General features: G+C 43.8%; 3 protein-coding genes across 3 annotated transcripts; 1 reads left to right on the forward strand and 2 right to left on the reverse strand.

Annotated features, from left to right (window-relative positions):
• Positions 1-2,831: 2,831 nt before the first annotated feature.
• On the forward strand, positions 2,832-5,224 carry LOC310812115 (vasoactive intestinal polypeptide receptor-like; the record flags this gene model as incomplete). The annotated part of the gene is made up of 10 exons (XM_083680536.1): positions 2,832-2,864; positions 3,078-3,187; positions 3,397-3,529; positions 3,647-3,800; positions 3,960-4,020; positions 4,188-4,257; positions 4,418-4,509; positions 4,661-4,799; positions 4,880-4,921; positions 5,072-5,224. The coding sequence occupies 10 exons, from the start codon at positions 2,832-2,834 to the stop codon at positions 5,222-5,224; spliced, it is 987 nt and encodes a 328-aa protein (XP_083536662.1).
• Positions 5,225-5,322: 98 nt separating this feature from the next.
• On the reverse strand, positions 5,323-7,897 carry LOC310811799 (acyl-CoA-binding protein-like). The gene is made up of 4 exons (XM_083680102.1): positions 7,768-7,897; positions 6,471-6,588; positions 6,137-6,199; positions 5,323-6,005 (listed from the first exon to the last, which is right to left on the reverse strand). Exons 1-4 carry the CDS (start codon positions 7,774-7,776, stop codon positions 5,932-5,934), a joined length of 264 nt encoding a protein of 87 aa, XP_083536228.1. The 5' UTR covers positions 7,777-7,897; the 3' UTR covers positions 5,323-5,931.
• A 1,172-nt stretch (positions 7,898-9,069) lies between these two features.
• Positions 9,070-15,692, reverse strand: LOC310812418 (metalloreductase STEAP3-like). Its single transcript, XM_083680963.1, has 5 exons — positions 15,667-15,692; positions 14,620-15,100; positions 13,806-14,333; positions 13,257-13,421; positions 9,070-10,320 (listed from the first exon to the last, which is right to left on the reverse strand). Exons 2-5 carry the CDS (start codon positions 15,097-15,099, stop codon positions 10,030-10,032), a joined length of 1,464 nt encoding a protein of 487 aa, XP_083537089.1. The 5' UTR covers position 15,100; positions 15,667-15,692; the 3' UTR covers positions 9,070-10,029.
• Between the last annotated feature and the right edge of the window lie 3,088 nt (positions 15,693-18,780).

Consider the following 18,780-nt stretch of genomic DNA (forward strand, 5'->3'; position numbering starts at 1 on the left):
TGGAATATTGTCCATGTGACCAAGCAATGACAAAGAATCCCTAAAATGAAAATATTAGGTATCAGTATATCAGTATTGCATCGAATACCTCGTTGAAATAATTAGGGAAATTGGCATTGGCCTATATGACTGCAATGGTGCTGCATTAGCTAGGCTAGGCTAACAACTTGCGTGCAAGTAATACGGCAAGCACAACAACAGCTAGCTAACAGTATGGGATATGACAGCTGGTCATATTTCTAATGCTCATGTATTTTGTTTTTAAATAGTTCGTTTAGATTTTGTAGTTCATATGTATAAACAAAACACGTTTTAATCTGTTAAACGAAGCAAGTGCCTTTGAATGTTGGAAAAGCCACAAACCTGTGTTGTTTCACACACGCAACATCTCCGCCAAACACTCTGGTCGCCATGGTGATGGCTCCGCGGCCCGGGTGGGCGGGGCTGCTCCAGGGGCTGGGGGTGGAGGTGGAGATGCGGCCGGGGTGGGCGGGCTGCTCCAGGGGCTGGGGGTGGAGGTGGAGATGCGGCCCCGGTGGGCGGGCTGCTCCAGGGGCTGGGGGTGGAGGTGGAGATGCGGCCGGGGTGGGCGGGCTGCTCCAGGGGCTGGGGGTGGAGGTGGAGATGCGGCCCCGGTGGGCGGGCTGCTCCAGGGGCTGGGGGTGGAGGTGGAGGTGGAGATGCGGCCGGGTGGGCGGGCTGCTCCAGGGGCTGGGGGTGGAGGTGGAGGTGGAGATGCGGCCGGGTGGGCGGGCTGGTCTAGCGGCTGGGGGTGGAGGTGGAGATGCGGCCGGGTGGGCGGGCTGCTCCAGAGGCTGGGGGTGGAGGTGGAGATGCGACAGCAGCTGGATACCAAGTAGGCTACAATTACCGGCAGTAACCCGTCAACCACGACTCTTGATGCAAGTTGATTTGAGCACAGTCAATGGGCAAGTTCAGCTATTAGATGACTGCTGCTTTGAGTAAATGTTTGATTACTTTTCAGGTTTTATTTCATCAGACTTGGAGGGTTATAGTTCAGAAGGGTCAAAACCTTACCTTTTTCTTTTTTCAAATAGAATTCAAGGATTATGACTGACAAAATGCACAAGATTGGAATTATTGGACTTCTACTCTGCATTCAGTCAAAGGTGAGCAAGCACGAGCGTGTGTGTATTATGCACGTGATTAAAAATAGACAGATCAAATATAAATTTGTAAAACGAATTATTCTCTACCGAAGGCTAAAGCATCTCATCGAGACTGTGAACCGCTTACACTTCATATTAAAGAGGAGGAAAGGTGCATTAACGAATTGCAACGATATAATGTATCCAATGTCAACCAGACAGGTGAGTAAAAATTAAATGGGTAAATGTTCAGCAATAATGGAATATGACGATATAGTAAGATTACCACCATAAGATTTTTAATTTATTTAGCCTATCTATTTATTTGTCTATCAATTGGTGGAGTTATTCAATATCAGTGCAGCGTAATCGCACAGGTTACTGAAATTAGGCCAACACCAGTTTGATGACTAGTCCATCTAGTGGCGATGTATAATAGTTGTACCTCAGGTTTCCCTGTTGAAGGTTTATTACCTTTCCCCTTACCCCCACTGTAGCTATAACGTGTATATGACATATTTATTTTAAAAGTGTTAGGGTTAGGCTATATCGTCAATAATGTGTTGTTGGTGAAACAATGTTTTATCCGAGTTGATTATCAGTGCTCATCTTTATATCATGATATGCTCAGTAGTCAAACAAATCAAATGTAGCCCATGTTTTACTGTTTGAATTTAAACCGTATTGCAGTGAAACAAAACATGAGCATTTCAAATGTTATGTTTCCAGGATTTGATACCGTTAAAGGGCCAATCCGTAATTGGTACATCAATTTTTGTACTTTTTGAATTAATGATATAGCTATTGATTATTGAACAGATTGCCCAGATTCTTGAACAGATTGCACCTTTGAAGAGTTAAAAATGTACATGTGTATGTCAGTATGTGGTGTATTTCAATTTCCTAAGCTACAGTGTATGTTCTCTCTGTAGACTGTATGGGTATGTGGGACGACTGGAATTGCTGGCCATCTGCTTTTGTAGGGGAAACTGTATCTCAGCCCTGTCACAATTTTTTCAAACCAGAAGGTAAGATATCCTCACCCCAATACTGGGTGTTTATGATGTGTGTATTGGTTAATGATCTGCCAGTGGACTAATTGTTTGCATACACAATTGTCTATCTTCTAGCCATAAACTGAAATAAAAGGAAAGAAGGGTGAGCCTGTGTATCTGTTGTATATCTCTATCTAATAATACTCTTTTTTTTTGCATGTTTGAGAAATGTATTGTTTTTAGCAACCTTTGATGGCCAAATGACTGTAGACTGTAAGACTTGATGAGCATGGTACTTTTACAGACCGATTAGGAGCTGTATGTTTCTCCAGGTAAAGTGTACCGGAACTGCACAGACAGAGGTTGGACCGACATATTCCCTCCTTACCAGAATGTCTGTGATCATGGTTTCAATGACATTCTTTCCTTTATAGAGGTGGGTTTGATCTTTCACTGTCTCATGGTATCGTATATTGTAACGGTTCGATCTTTTGGTCTTTGCATAATCTGAACACAATTGGGAAAAATAGTAAAATCATTGTAGAACAGAATTTTTAGCACTGTTAGATTTCATGAAAATGGCATAACCCTAACCCTAACCCTAACCCATATATTATTTCAATTTAGTGGTTATTACTGTGTATCTCACTGCATGTAACATCACTGGTACTTAGCTTGATTTAATGGAACGTGTTGGTAGAATGCCAGCACATGGTTCCACTTTAAAATGAGGCCAGCAGACTGTCACATTACCAAAAACGTGAATCTATCACCTCTAGACAACAGACACACAGCACCAGACAGGTACAAACCAGAGTGGAAAAATAATTTGTTTTTCTGTATTTAAATGTTACTTATGTTAATTCATGATATGGTAATGAAACTATGCTATTTTGTTCATAAACTCTGATCCCTTGGATGGCATTATTATACCAACGATCAGCTTCTTTGTTGTTGCTATTTTTCCTCCCAGTCTCCAGACTCCCACATGTACTTTCCCTATGTGAGGACCATGTACACCGCAGGCTACGCGCTCTCTCTCACCTCCCTCACCGTTGCCATCACCATCCTGTGTCTATGTAGGTGAGCAACAGAGCGTTCTCTTATCTTCCTGCTTTGATACGACTGCACACTTGGGAATCGCGGGAACAGCAATGAAACCGATAGGCTTCAGAGTCCCAGAGTCCCAGTGATAATAGAATCTAGCTGAATGAGAAATGCTGTAATACCGTATTCACTTCCTTCACTCAAGTTGGACATTTCACATCTCTCCCACTTTTGCTCCTGTACAGAAAACTACACTGTACCAGAAACTATATCCACATCCAGCTCTTCCTCTCCTTCATCCTGCGTGCTGCCTTCATCTTCATCAGAGACTCTGTTCTCTTCACCAACGAGAACTTTTACCACTGTGACTACTACTCAGTGTGTATACTCCTATCCACTATACTGTACATGTGACTGTTCATGTATACTGTATGAGTAAATGGATACAGTACATGGAGTGAAAAGATGTGCTCTGAGTGGTCTGTTGTTATCTAGGTGTCCTGTAAGTTTGTGCTCATGTACTCAAACTACTGCATCCTGGCCAACTACAGCTGGCTCCTGGTGGAGGGACACTACCTCCACACTCTGGTCAGACTCTCCTACTTCTCCAAGAAGAAACACCTGTGGTGGTACATCATCCTGGGCTGGGGTACAGACCATCTACTGGGCATGACATCTAACATCTAACAAATCTCATGTGGAACAATTTTTTAGATATCAAAGTGGCAGAAAAGCTGGTTGGCTTAACATCTCAATTAGATAATTGGTTTGAAGTAGACCAACACTTTTTTCTGCTTTATGTATATAGGTATGCCAATGGTTGTCATTGTATCCTGGGGCTTGGCAAAATACTTCTATGAAGATGAAAGGTAATAACTGTGTGTGTGTGTGTGTGTGTGTGTGTGTGAAACACTGTATGGTACACACATGATGTGTTTCCCTTTATAGCTACCAATCACTTCTCTTTTGTTCATACTTTGTTGAAAATACCAAATGCATCACAAAAATATCCATATATGTTTCCCTTTCTCACCAGCTGCTGGGAAACGAGGACGCTCGCCTGGATCTGGTGGATTCTCAGAGCACCAATCCTACTCTTCATAGTTGTAAGTACATTGAGAGCTTTGGATAATAAATTGTTCAAAACATGTGTTTGGTATCCTAACTGTAATGTTTCATATTTGAAGTTACGGCATTTAGCAGACGCATATCTGTGTAAAGTAATTTGGCAATTGGAATTTTTCTTTTTTTCTTTTTCTTTTTCAGATTAATTTGATATTTTTTCTGAGTATCATAACAATTCTGGTGGGCAAACTCAGGATGCCTGATGTTCATGGAAATGAATTCAGCCAATACAAGTAAGATCCAACAATGGTGCTTTGTGTGCTAACCTTGCAACTAGAGTCAGCTCAATCCTGTCAAACCTGAAATACCTGCATGAGACTTCCTGACAAGAATATCAACTGTACCGTAAAAATGTCACATTTTGTATCATATATTTTTCTTCAGGAGGCTTACTAAATCTACTTTCCTATTGGTGGCCCTCTTTGGTTTGCATTACATCCTCTTTGCATTCCTACCAGTCAATACCAGTAATTTAATGTACAAAATATGGACCATTCTGGAGCTGGCTCTTGCATCCACACAAGTAAGTGATTGAATGATTTAGATATTTGCTTGATGTAGACACATTGTTTAATGTCTAAAGTCCCATTTCCTCCATTCCAGGGCTTTGTTGTTGCTGTTCTTTACTGTTTTCTAAATGGGGAGGTAGGTTTTCAGATCTAAAGATGATTATTTCAAATTAAGTAGTAATGATGGATTATAATTTATATGAAGTTGCCGGTCATAATCAACTTCTGGTATGTGATAATATAATTGTCTTTCTCTACAACCCCACACACACACACTCTACCTCAGGTGCAGTATGAAGTGCAGAGGAGATGGCGTAGGTGGAGGCTGAAGCAGCATTTGCATGGGGAGCCTAGACAGCATCATGGTTCCCTGAGCCAAGGCGGGTCTCACCTTACCCAGGTCTCTCTGCTGCCCTGCAGCCCAGCCAGCTTGGTGTGACCACAAACCCAAACCTTGCGTTAGTCCATCGACCACTGGTCACCTCCCATATGTGGTGAATACAGGCACTCTCACAGCTGACTCCATCAACACATTCCACAGTTTTTCTGTCCTTTATCAAGTGAAGTTGTTTGTTTCACAACTGGATCCATAAAGGGAAGCTTTCAAAACAAGAATCATCCACATGACAACAATGTGATGAACTCTGTGGAAGTGGTTTTGTGAAATAGGGGCACAGGACTAATTTCTCGATCATGAATGTGTGAAAGAGCCATCTTGGGAAAAGTCAAAAATATATAATGTTATTGTAAAATCAGCCTTTTGTACAGAGAATTTTAAGAGGTAATTATCTTACTTTTTTTATTTGGTTTTATAAAAAAATGCAATTACACTTTAACGGTATAAAACATAGTACTGTTATTTTGCACAATGCATTTTCTCACTTTTCGAGAACTGATAACTTATATTAAATAATAGCTTGGTTTAAGAGCTCTACTGTACATTTTAAACATGATAACAAATTGCTGGTGAGTGATCTTACAGGTACTGTGTCATGGCTCTCTTTAAAACTGCTGCTGACCTGGTCCTCTGGGTGAAACAAATATGTCCTCCTCTCAGAATTGTATCCCAAGACTATTTCAACTCGACTTGTAAATGGTTCCTATGTAGAGAATTCAGAGCCCTTAATCCAGTTCATTATAGAGGGTTTACAGTCCATACTTTTCTTTCAATTCTTCCACTAAGGCAATATAGGCCTTACAAGCATCTTCTTGGGTTATTCCTTTAAGATTGAAAAAAAATAGAACACCTTGATTACACATCTGTTACTTTAACAAAACATACCTAACAGCTATGGGTTAATGGCAACAAATTAAAAAACCAAATAAAAATAATGGTATTGTCCAGTCTGACCTTTCTTGGCATTCCATGCATCCCATTTAATTTTTCCTGCAAAGTCAAGGATTCCAGGACGATCTGTGGACACCAACATGTACAGTTACCTTTACAACCGGCAAACAATTAACCAATCATCTGCCTCAAACAGACAATTAGCATGTTGCATTAAATATATGGGTTTTGTAATCTGTTGGGCCCGAGACGTCTGCAAAAAGAAGTTAAACAATTCATAATTGTCACTTTTACTCTTGAGAAAAAGACTGCAGAGCAATCAGGCATTTGAATAATCCGAGGAATCAAAGGAATGAGATCTGACACGTTACCTGTGGGACAGGTCTAACAGACTCACCTATGTTGACGTCGCCCATCGTGGCTTGCTTGTAGAGACCATATACGTCTGTCAGCTCAGCTTTCCCTGGTTTTATCTTGAGCCTCGTCACCTCATCGACAGCTTTTTCAAAGTCAGCCTTGGGGAGACAAAACCCACATATAAGTTGTACAGAAAACAAGCTGTCATTTACATTGACATTTATGGCATTTAGCAGACGCCTTTATCCAAAGCGACTTACAACAAATACATGTGTTTTAGTAAGTGAATCATCTATCCAACAGTCATCATAAGACAAAGTAATCACACCAGGGGCCATTGGCAGTCGTAATGCCAGAAGCCAATTATTTTTTATTTATTTATTTGTTTTTTTAATTATTCATTAACAGGAGAGAACTTGTACAGGGGGGTGAAGAGGTCTCAAGGGTCTGTCCAGAATATTGTGACTCCGGGCGTACACTACATTACTTTAAACATCATTACATTACAACAACAGTCTTTCCTGTAGTTTTGTTTTGTCTAGCAAACGTAGTGGTGCGCACAATAAACGATGTGGCACAGATTTGGGGTAAAAGTGGCCTGACTTATAACGTCTGTAAGAAAGTTGATTTCGCCTCACACACGGTTATTATTTGTTATTATGAACATAATTAGTGTATAATGTATTTCGCTATGCGAATCTTCATAATTAATGTTCATATGATCAAAGATACAGTGGATCCGCGAATCTGTCGAAGCCCGCGCTTCAACCTTATAACGTTTGTAGTAAAGGGAGCGTGGGTTTGATACGCGACGCCTGCAGCCTTCTGCGTACTTCTGTCCTTCACCGGGGCGCCTCCTCAGGGAGGTGCGGACAGGGAGGAATCCACGGCTTATTACGAAATAAATGTTTTCTTTACTTTTTGCCCGGATGTAAGAAAGGCAAGGCTGTCATTGGCTATTGCTGATCACTGTTCACACACCTTGTCATTGCACATCTCACACTACAAGAGGATTGCAGTTGCGGCGCCCATAAAATCAAACATGTTTGAACCTATCGGAGTGTCTCAGAGACGGGATCGGTCGCCCTCAGACTGCACCTCTGATCCACTCACATTAGCGCGCTCCGAGTAGGCAACAATATGGGGATTTTGTTTCAGATCTCAAAAACTTGTCTGGTACAGCTCAATCGGGACCAAAATCGTGTAGTTTACGCCCGGCATTAGGTACACCTACTAGGACCTATACATTATTACTTTGACAATATCCCAGAGCCTTTCTGGATCATTCTGTATGTGCAAGCCACAAAACATGTATTAAATATAGAAATGCTGCTTACCTGAGACATGGTAGGAGTCAGGATAAAAATACAATTGTACTCCTCACAGGTGGAACGGTCACTTCCTTGATTTCATGGGAGTTGAAGGGGAGTTGTTGTCCCACTTGCCTGAGATTTAAGTGCGTTAATGGTGTCACGTCCAATACCATTGGTTGTAAAGAAGAAATGGGAGGTAATAAAAATGGGAGGACAAATAAAATTGCCTATAGCTACCACATGAGGGCAGCATCTGCTCTTGAACTGTCATAAGACAGAAGAAGTCCATGTGTTGGGGGGGGGGGGATTTTGAGAAAAGGATACAGACAAATCCTAATTTACAATTGGAGCAAATTGCAAGGCTAAGGGGGGACCTTGCAGGGGGCACTTAAGGCCGTTCATACTGTAATGAATACCAGTGTGACTGCATTGTCACGTGTCGTCGCTCTAGTGCGAGTCGCGTCAACTGAACAAACAGGTTGTGTTGCAAAATGCGGTGTTGTGCTTTAGATTCTAGAACGGATACCACGTACAGTGTAGGGCAGACGGAGGGCAAGAACGCATTTTGGAACACAGCCCCTGTCTTGCGCGTTATCAGACAGATCACTACGGACGGAGTCTGTCCAAAGACAATGGTGTGGTTATGAATGTGGATACTCGGGATGGGCTGATATGTTGTCCAATGTCATGCTATTTGGAGCGTATCGTGATATTGTTCTCTTACCAAAAAAAGTATGTTTGCGCTTAAAACACCAGATACACTCTGTGCACTGTCTCCAACATATGTTGCATGTCGCATGTCTCCAACATACTTCAGCAATGAACAATATTATCGTATGAGGATATTTTCTAAAGTAATGTCGTGAATAAGACAATGGGATAACGCCCAACCCTGGTGGATATATTACATTAAACAACATGTTTAGGTAGACCTACTCCTTCCAGTTTTTCACACAGCCAGAAGTACCCATCGTTAGCTAGCTCATTTAGCAGGTGCTAGAGATAAAACCTGACACTGCAGCACAGCAACTAGTAGACATATTATAGTTAAAATCTTTTAACATATCTTAAAGTTCATTCACATTTATTCACCTTTTACTTAAATGTACTGTTTGTTGTTGCCTACAATTACTATTACTGTATGAAATTACCTAGGATCATAGGTTATTCACTTTTTGTAATGAAACTGGAGTAATTGTGTTGAATACACACACGTATTGTTTAGTAGCGTTTTATAAGCCCATATAGGCTTGGTACTGTTGGAAGGTGCATGACAATTAAATAAATCAAATCAGTCTGTCAATCAGTCATAAAGCAAATACAATATAAGTTGTGGAAAATATTGTGTTTATTCTACTAACAAGCACAACCAAAATGTTAATTCCTTGATTTCATTTAATCAACTAACAAACAATTAAGGATATTTTACAGAACTGATATAACATTATAAAACTTTTGTAACAGCCAATACATATACAATACAATTTAAGGTGAACCATTGAGTCACCAAGACAGCAGGTCAGTTTGATCAAATGCATCTACCTTTATAAAATATCTTTAAATTAGACCCATATATTATTTAGTGTCGACTTCAAAAGGGACAAAACATTCTGAGCTCAACCCAACATGCCTTTGCTGCCAGCAACAATTTGGACTTGATTGTACAATCTCTGGCACACACATTTGATCGAGTGAAAGACTGGCCTGGTAAAGTCTGAACGTTATAGTGCATTCATTGGTACTGATGAAGAATTGCATTGTGAGGCTAAGGGCAAAAACCTCAGAGCAGTGAGAAGCCATAACAACACAAAAGCAAGCATAACACCCTCTAAAACAATGGATGTCTTTGCTGTGAGGCACCGCCATGTCTCTGACCTTGATGGGGCTATCAAAGCAGCCGGCGGAGCCAGATTCAGCTGCAAGCGGGTCAGACTGACAACACATAGGTTGCTATGAGCACAATGTTCCTGATCAACCTGATTATACCCTAACCTCTGGTAGGAGACCAATAGGAGGAAGGAGTAGGGACAGCATGTGAAAACCAGCATAACAGTTTTGCAATACAAGGTGCAGGAAGCATAGTGTTCACAAGCCATGGTTCATTGTCGTTGATAAGTGATAGCAAGATAAACAGACTACTGTATTTGAAATGTCACTCTCAGCTCAAAGTACAGTTGTATTTCCCTGTCTTTGTATTTAGTAAGAAAATAAAAAGTCATGGAAATCCCTCAATTGCTCCTGGCCCCCCCCCCCCCTAAATTGTGTGTGTGTGTGTGTCAGCGTTTCTCAGACGTTACTGATGTCCTCTCGTGAGCAACCATTGCAGTCCTCCTCAGGCAGTGTGAAACGGATGTGGCGGCTCTCCTCCCAGCCCCTGCGGATCTGTCTGAGGCGCAGCGCCAAGCAGGGCAGGGACAGACTCAGCCTGCCCAGGAGCACGGCCCACGGCAGGACCAGCACCAGCAGGAAGGTGGGGGGCAGGTAGAAGCGGTACTGCTCTGGGTCAAAGCCCCGGTCCCAGCCGAAGATGAGGGTGTGCAGGGTGGCCATCACCAGGGCAGAGTAGCCCAGTCTAGACTGCAGGGGAGAGAAGAGACCATGATTAATACATGAAGGGGAATCATTGTAGGAGCATTTGATGGATGTGCCTTAGAGAAGGAGTCGGCTGCCCCTGGCATGGGTGCCAAGGTTGGCACACAAGGTGGTGTTGCGTGGCGTACCGATTGATCATATTGCAAAGAAAGAAAAACTTGAATTATTGTAAAATCTCAGTTTATTAGTTTTATCCCAGTGGTACTTGACCAATCTACAGTCTTCTATTTGCTTCCATGACTCTCAGCCTATCAAAATGGCTCCCTTAAGGCCCCTCCCTTTTTGTCAGTCTGTTTTATTTCACTACGTTTGGGGCGTCATGTGTCCTCCCTCTCTGGTGCTGCGCCTGGAAGGGAAGAGGGGAATGCTGGGGTGGGTGGATGGAAGGAAGGAAAGAGGGGAATGCTGGGGTGGGTGGATGGAAGGAAGGAAAGAGGGGAATGCTGGGGTGGGTGGATGGAAGGAAGGAAAGAGGGGAATGCTGGGGTGGGTGGATGGAAGGAAGGAAAGAGGGGAATGCTGGGGTGGGTGGATGGAAGGAAAGAGGGGAATGTTGGGGTGGGTGGATGGAAGGAAAGAGGGGAATGTTGGGGTGGGGGGATGGAAGGAAAGAGGGGAATGTTGGGGTGGGTGGATGGAAGGAAAGAGGGGAATGCTGGGGTGGGTGGATGGAAGGAGAGAGGGGAATGCTGGGGTGGGTGGATGGAAGGAAAGAGGGGAATGTTGGGGTGGGTGGATGGAAGGAAAGAGGGGAATGTTGGGGTGGGTGGATGGAAGGAGAGAGGGGAATGCTGGGGTGGGTGGATGCTGGCTTTGCGTTTAGCCAATGGCTTGCCTTGAACTCCGCCCACCCCTGTGTACCTTGCCTTGAACTCCACCCACCCCTGTGTACCTTGCCTTGAACTCCGCCCACCCCTGTGTACCTTGCCTTAAACTCTGCCCACCCCTGTGTACGTATCCCAAGTCAAGTGAAAGTTGATTGATCATATGCACAGGGTACAGGATGTCAATTGTAAAATAAAATGCTTACATTGCAAGCTTCCTCACAACAGTGCAAATATCAGGACATAACAATACAAATACAATAACAACACAATGGGCAAGTGTAAGAGAGCGAGTATGTGTGTGTGTGTGTCTGAGGAGAGAGCGAGTATGTGTGAGTATGTGTGTGTGTGTGTGTGTGTGTGTGTGTGTGTGTGTGTGTGTGTGTATGTGTGTGTCTGAGGAGAGCGAGTATGTGTGTGTATCATGGTTCATGTGCAAGGGATGTATTTGGGTGTAATCACATGTTTTTTGAAAACTACAAGGAGCTTTAGGGAGGAGTGAAGTCATCATTTCTGAATTAGCTACTGCCTGCTTTGTGTTTACTAACGTGCATCTTAGCTTCGTAGCTGGCTGGGGGGCGCAAAGCATTATGGACTTTGTAGGAGTTCATTATTTGGACATATTACTTCCTGGTCCAATGAAAGGCTATTTTGTTGCAAGAATTGTATTGTATATATTTCCTGGCTATTTAGACAACAAATACCACTAATAATTTCAGTCATGGTGACAATCCGTGAAATTTTCCTTTAGTTAGAAATTTAAATGTAACTATTATTTGATTACAATAATTGGAAAATGAGAAGTTTCTCTTTTTCAGATTTAGACACATAGATGGAATACAAGTGGTTTCCTGTTTTGTCTTCTGCTCTGAAAAACAGAAATCTAACTGACGTCCACAGACCCTTCAGCTGTAAGTGGTTTCAGTTAGCAATGTCGCTGTCACCTTCAAAATACAGGTTGCAGGACCAGGACTGTCATGGCCTCAACATTTCCCTTTACATTTTCAACACCAAACATCAGCAACGACCTTAAATTAGCTCAGAGCCCTCAGCGCCCTCAGAGCCCTCAGCGCCCTCCAAGCCCATTCAAGGCCCTTTCTGAAGCACTTCGTAAAAACAGATGAAGAACCCTGCCTAGAAGTAGATCTGGGATTTGACTTACAACCTAATAACTTGACAGTTCCTCAGTTCAGCGAAAGGCAGTGGATTCTTTAGTGGTCTTTTATGAGTGCAGTACATTAGCTCATCATGAGGCACTAGTGTAGTTAAGAGACCCGGGGGAGTCGTGTGACCTATACACTCATATGACCTTAATGAGCGCCTGTAGACTGTGTGTGTGTGTGTGTGTCGGTGGGATCCTCTAATTATTCGTACCGCCGAGGGTACTCAGGGCAGGCAGAGGATAATAGTGCAGGCAGAGGACAATTAACCTTACGAAGAGGGAAGGTTTACAGTTATGATTCATCCACTTCCATCTCTAAATATAAATGTTTACTTTGCTATGAAAGTATTTCACGCAGCCCTGCCTCATGCCTTCTTAATAATGATAGCAGGCTCTGTTTGTAGTTGGAGAGTTAATTCCTAATAGCCGCCAGCCTGCTCCTCAAAGGAATGTCCACACTACATGTCGGCTGGACTGGACTCAGGCTGTCTGGGCTGCAAGCTTAAGGAAGTGGACTGTAATCTTGATGGAGAATAATGCTAAAACATTTCCCCCGGCTGCTGGCAGCCTGACAGGCCAAGCAGAACCCTCCCTTTTATCACAGGGGCTAGCAGCATGTGACTAATCTGGATCGCCAACTGGATCAGCTTAACATAAATATGAAGGGAAAGTTCAAAAGCTAAAAAGAACTACAAATCCCTGGAAAATGAAACCATAATAGCAAGTTCCCCTTCATGCATTCCGAGTCCCGTTTTGACAGACACGGCCGTGTCCCTCTGAGCTGCAATGTTGCTGCTTTCTCTGGTCCAATCACCAAAACAAGTTTGGCACCCCAAGGAAGGCAGCCTTGTGCAGCCACTGTGTGTGTGTGTGTGTGTGTGTGTGTGTGTGTGTGTGTGTGTGTGTGTGTGTGTGTGCGTCTAAAGCAAACTGACCTGTACAAAGCTGAACTCTCTCCAGTTGAGGGAGTTCCCCACAGTGGGCAGGGAGGAGATGGCCAGCAGAGAGAGCAGTCCCAGAGCCAGGATCCCTACAGACAGGTACAGCTCCATCCTCCACACCTCCTCCTCCACCCATGAGACCTCCAGGCCCACCTTCACCTTCCCAGCAAACACAAATGACACACTCATAAACATTAACCTGCCAGAACAGCACAATCATTTGTAGCCAAGCACACCCCTCCACATCAAGTACTGTACATCCACACACTAATAAACACTATAGCAGCCAGACGATGTTTCCACATAGACAGCTAAAGGAAGCCTGACACAAAAGAGGTGGACAAAGCCTTTTGCATGTGTGCGGTCTTGATTAATCGCCTTGGCATGCTTTTTTCTGTTCTTTTTTCTGAGCAGGGACAGGGGGGATTCTGTGTTTACGTAAGTGAGCTTTAAGTCGGTGAGGATGCTCCTCTGGGGGCGTCCAGAGTTTTGAGTCACTTGTGTGGTTGTAATGTTTCAAAACTGTCATCTAAAGGTTCTCACCTGTTTAAAGGCTTCATTCAGTAGCTTGTAGCGGGCTGATCTTCGCATGGGTAGACACAGGCTGTAGACGGCATGCAAGGCAGCGTAGAAGAAGCTGCAGAGGCCCAGCTGCTTACGCAGCTGCAGCCAGCGGCCCAGCCAATCAGGGAAACGCCTGTACTTTGTGCCCCACGACAACTGCAGGAACGCAGCCATGATGCCAGGCAGGTAGACCAAGGACAGTGTCACCAAGGCCACAGAGGGCAGGGTGACGTTGACAGTCTCCACAGGCAGTTTGTAGAACACGCTCTTCCCCGCGGTGAGGTAAGGATGCAGGATGTCTCTGATGAAGTTGTAGGTGAAGAAGAGGAAGAAGAGGCAGAGGGTGCAGAGGGCCGGGGCTCGCCAGGAGGGGAAGAGGTACAGGGGGTGGTTCTCTATCTCCCGTGCAGAGGAAAGACAGCCCATGTCTACAGGGATGAAGCCCATACTTCTGCAAATCTGGACCACGGCACTCTTTGCCTGAATGCTGTCACTGCAAATCAGCACCTGGACAGGGGAGCAGAGCATAGCCCTAAAGAGTCAGGCAGCTTAGGGAATCTTCGCCAAGGAGACACCAACTCACGGGGATACTACACGAATAGTAAAATATAGGCCTACCACCTACAGGTATACGAATAACATTTGGGATTAGGCTTAGAGGCTGACAGTTAATGTGTGAAACATGTCAACTAACAGTAGGCCTAATCAATTATCCAATTAGAAGGGAAGAGGTGCCACTGTACAGTGCTTCATATTTTTAGAATAATGGGAGTGTTCTCTGCAGAGGCCTTACCTGCCTGCTGCCATCCCGTGGCCCAGTCTGGAGGGCCCAGGCTGAGATCACATTAAAGCCCTTCACCACATTGCTCTCAGGGAAGAGAGAGGCAAGCTGCTCCGCGTGGGACGGCCGGTCTCTGTTCAGCTGGGTGCCGTTGCTGACGTCCACCAGAGTCTTCCCAGCCAGCTTCTCCCTCAGGCTAGCCAGGGTGGAGTAGTGCTCTGGGAAGAGGGCCACGAAGACCAGGTCGGCCTGGGTCGCCGCCTGTTGCTGGGAGGTTACCTCGGCCTCTTCTGGGAATAGTGCCGCACAGCGCTTGGGGTTCCGGCTGCCCACCACCACCCGGTGCCCTGAAGCCACCAGCCTAGTGACCAGGGAGCGGGAGAAATCCCCAGTGCCAAGGATGCCAACCGTAGGGTTACACAGCTCTGACAGAGAGGTCTCCAGATGTCTGGCACCCCTTAGGAGAGGCTTTTTCATCTCCTCCTTTGGCATCCTGCCAAGAACAGAAAATGAAATGAAAATGGCTGTGAAATGTTGACGTCAGTGGTCAATTCTGTCAGTGCACCTTTCAAAGCAAAGCTGAGTTTGTCAGCATCACGGTACACTCATGTTTCAATTAATTCAACAACCTTATTAATGTCATGCACTGTCTACTGATCGCTACATAACGTAGGCTAGCAACTAGGCAAGTCATGGAAATCCCGCAGGCTGAGCACATGTGACAGGATTACGGTCTGCTGACACTGAACATTCGGGCAGAGATTCGGGCCAATGGTGACATATAAATCAACGACAGATAGGGTTAGAGAGCTATAGCTAGCTAGCCAGCTCCTGTGACCATGATCGGACAGTAGTTAGCTTGCTAATTTAGCTGTCCTTGGATGAACTGTGTAATGGCTAACTTTGGCCAAAAGTTATACGAAAGTACAACTTCCCTCTCGGGGTAGTTGTTCCACGTTTTATAAGGAGAGTAACTAACAGTTTGGCTATACAAATAAAAAAAACTATCTATAGTAAACAAATCAGGTTGGTAGAAATGCTCTTGCTATAGTTTCTCACCTTGTTTCTTGGTTCCGTGTGTTCCCCTGGCCTCTACTCTGTCTGTGACGCAGAGTCAGTCCCCGCCCTAACCGCCCACCCTGCGTGCGGGAGATAAAAGTCCCACCCCAAAAAGCCTTGTGCGTAAAACCCCTGTACCGTTGGAGAGGCAGCATGGAGGCTGCTCTGGAGGCAGCATGGAGGCAGCATGGAGGCTGCTCTGGAGGTGGGTTAAAGCCGATATTATTGTAATTAAATAAAGTACAACTCACAAATATGTTCCGTAAACAAAAGAAACACAAAGCAGAAATATAATTGACTATCCACACACAAACTTCCTTGATTTGTATTTGAAAACTATTATTTTAATAAATGCAAAATGTTTATAAGTATGATTTGTAAGTATGGCTAAAGATTTCTGAATAAATGCTCTTACGTTTGCAAATAAATATCACGATGTGTGAATAAAAACGAAATCAGGGACAGACATTATTAAAAAAAAGTTATAAATAAAAGCATTGCTTTGTGTTTACAAATACATATCAAGGCTGTTTGTGTGTGGATACATTCTAATGAAGGTTACTTTTAATTACCTCATTCTTGCATCAGTAGATTCATCATCGTATATTAGATCATAGAACTCAACCACAAATGGGTTTATTGTGTGCACCTCATAAGTCAGTGTGAGTCTGTGTGTGTGTGTGTGTGTGTGTGTGTGTGTGTGTGTGTGTGTGTGTGTGTGTGTGTGTGTGTGCGTGCGTGTGTGTGTGTGTGCGTGCGTGTGCCTTCTTTCAATTATTACTGAAAGCAATGTAGTATGTTTATGATAAAGCATATTCATCCATCTGACATGATATATTCAACTCTACATGGTAAACATACTCTTCATAACATGTATGAGAGAATTGTCACAGGCCTACACTGTCATTAGCGTTAATGCCATCACTACTTGTGTAGTGAACTTTGTGTAGTAAACTTTGCCAAACACAATACCCCTGCCAGAGAAATGGTCCATTCCTTGAATATCTATTCTCACCCAGATAAACTGAAAGCATCATTACACCCTAGCAAACAGTCCAGCGAATACCTCTCGGTTTCACGTATAACAAACCTGTTCAAAATGTTCTGTATGTGTATATGTATTTGTATTGTATGTGTATTTAGCATACTGTCCGAAAGCACACAGACGCGCAATACTTGGCCCATTGCGCACCTGCCTTGCCCGATCTTTTTACGACATTTTTCACCCACAAAGTAGGCCAAACTTGCACTTGCCAACTGGAGAGGTGTTCTTTCTTTTTCTAAGGCTAACCTCGTTGCTACAGGAGCAGAGGACAGCCAGAGCGTTGAGAGCATCAGGATATAGTTCAGGAGCAGAGCTGCAGCTCTCATGAATATTGCAAGCTGTTCATGGTTGCATAGTGACACCTGTTTCTCCTTTGTGTTTTCCCCCTTCCTCCTTGCCCCCCCCCTCCTCCTCCTCCCCCACCTGTCACACCAAATTATTATATTTCTACTTCAGTAAAATTATTTCATTGCATTAACATGTGTTGTCCAATATGTTTTGTCTTATTGACACCGTTATGAGTTTCTATATTATATTTGTGCTTTGTGTTTTTTGTTTATGGATCATAGTGCATTTGAGATTGTAAGGTTCTAGAACAGAATACAATATGCACACACACACGCACGCACGCACGCACACACACACACACACACACACACACACACACACACACACACACACACACACACACACACACAGTATATATATTTATGATACAAGGTTGTTGTTAAAAGTCGCTAAATATCCCAGCCCAGGGGTGTAAATGAAAAACATACTAAAATAAAACAAAGGTTTGACTGCAGGTCAGACGCTGTCAACACTGTTTCATCAGTCTGCCTTCAGTGGTCGTGGACAGCTGTGTTGTCTCTCTAGGGTTAGGGTTAGGGTTAGGGTTAGGGTTAGGGTTAGTAAGTTAGGCCTTCAGTGGTCGTGGACAGCTGTGTTGTCTCTCTAGGGTTAGGGTTAGGGTTAGGGTTAGGGTTAGTAAGTTAGGCCTTCAGTGGTCGTGGACAGCTGTGTTGTCTCTCTAGGGTTAGGGTTAGTAAGTTAGGCCTTCAGTGGTCGTGGACAGCTGTGTTGTCTCTCTAGGGTTAGGGTTAGGGTTAGTAAGTTAGGCCTTCAGTGGTCGTGGACAGCTGTGTTGTCTCTCTAGGGTTAGGGTTAGGGTTAGTAAGTTAGGCCTTCAGTGGTCGTGGACAGCTGTGTTGTCTCTCTAGGGTTAGGGTTAGGGTTAGGGTTAGTAAGTTAGGCCTTCAGTGGTCGTGGACAGCAGTGTTGTCTCTCTCCTCATACTGTATCTTGTGTATTTGATTTTTTTTTTATTATTTTGTTAACAATGATTTTTGACAGACAATCAATGTCCATAATTATTCCTAGTTTACGAATGGAAATTAAAATAAATACCTCTCCCTATTCCTCCATCAATGAATAAGTGCATTTTCAACAGACAACACCTAATTCAGTGCTCAGGCTAAATGTAGCCTATTTATACTTAATTAACACATTTATTCATCTTACCAGTTTCCAGTGACTATTAACACAGCTTTTCAGTGACTATTAACACAGCTTTTCAGTGACTATTAACACAGCTTTCCAGTGACTATTAACACAGCTTTTCAGTGACTATTAACACAGCTTTCCAGTGACTGTGATAGCCGGCATCTGTGTTATACTTTGCACATGGAGAGATCCCTTGTGGCGTCAGCGTTTGTGGTTAACTTTCATCTCAGCCGACAGCTCTATCTGGGCTCATGTTGAATGCCAAGCATGTCCAAAACATTTCCCTGCCCGCCTGGCTCACAAGCCCCGTCTGCCCCTTCATATTACCGTAACCTTCCCAGCTCCGTCTGTCAAGATGAGAGGAGTAAAGTAGGATTTCCTTCGAGGACTTCAGCAGTGAGCACAGAGATATATGGGCCTAGACAGCCTTGGACTCTTTCCTCTCTAATTTAGAGTGCAATGCCACACTAATCCACCATATAACCTAGAAATCACAGTGCATTTATTGTGATTAAGGACTTACTGAAGCATCTCTGTTACAGTACCTAAATGGTCCTGTAATGGAATGA

This window comes from Argentina silus (assembly GCF_951799395.1).
Source record: "Argentina silus genome assembly, chromosome: 11".
Classification (NCBI taxonomy): Eukaryota; Metazoa; Chordata; class Actinopteri; order Argentiniformes; family Argentinidae; genus Argentina; species Argentina silus.

Excerpts from the sequence above, each read along its gene's own strand:
- LOC310811799 (XM_083680102.1), bottom strand. Across the intron at positions 6,200-6,470 it reads GATGGGCGACGTCAACATAG|ATCGTCCTGGAATCCTTGAC; the intron begins GTGAGTCTGTTA and ends TGGTGTCCACAG. Across the intron at positions 6,006-6,136 it reads TGCATGGAATGCCAAGAAAG|GAATAACCCAAGAAGATGCT; the intron begins GTCAGACTGGAC and ends TCAATCTTAAAG.
- LOC310812418 (XM_083680963.1), bottom strand. The coding sequence starts at position 15,099 with ATGCCAAAGGAGGAGATGAAAAAGCCTCTCCTAAGGGGTGCCAGACAT. Across the intron at positions 14,334-14,619 it reads CACGGGATGGCAGCAGGCAG|GTGCTGATTTGCAGTGACAG; the intron begins GTAAGGCCTCTG and ends TCCCCTGTCCAG. Across the intron at positions 10,321-13,256 it reads GAGAGTTCAGCTTTGTACAG|TCTAGACTGGGCTACTCTGC; the intron begins GTCAGTTTGCTT and ends TCTCCCCTGCAG.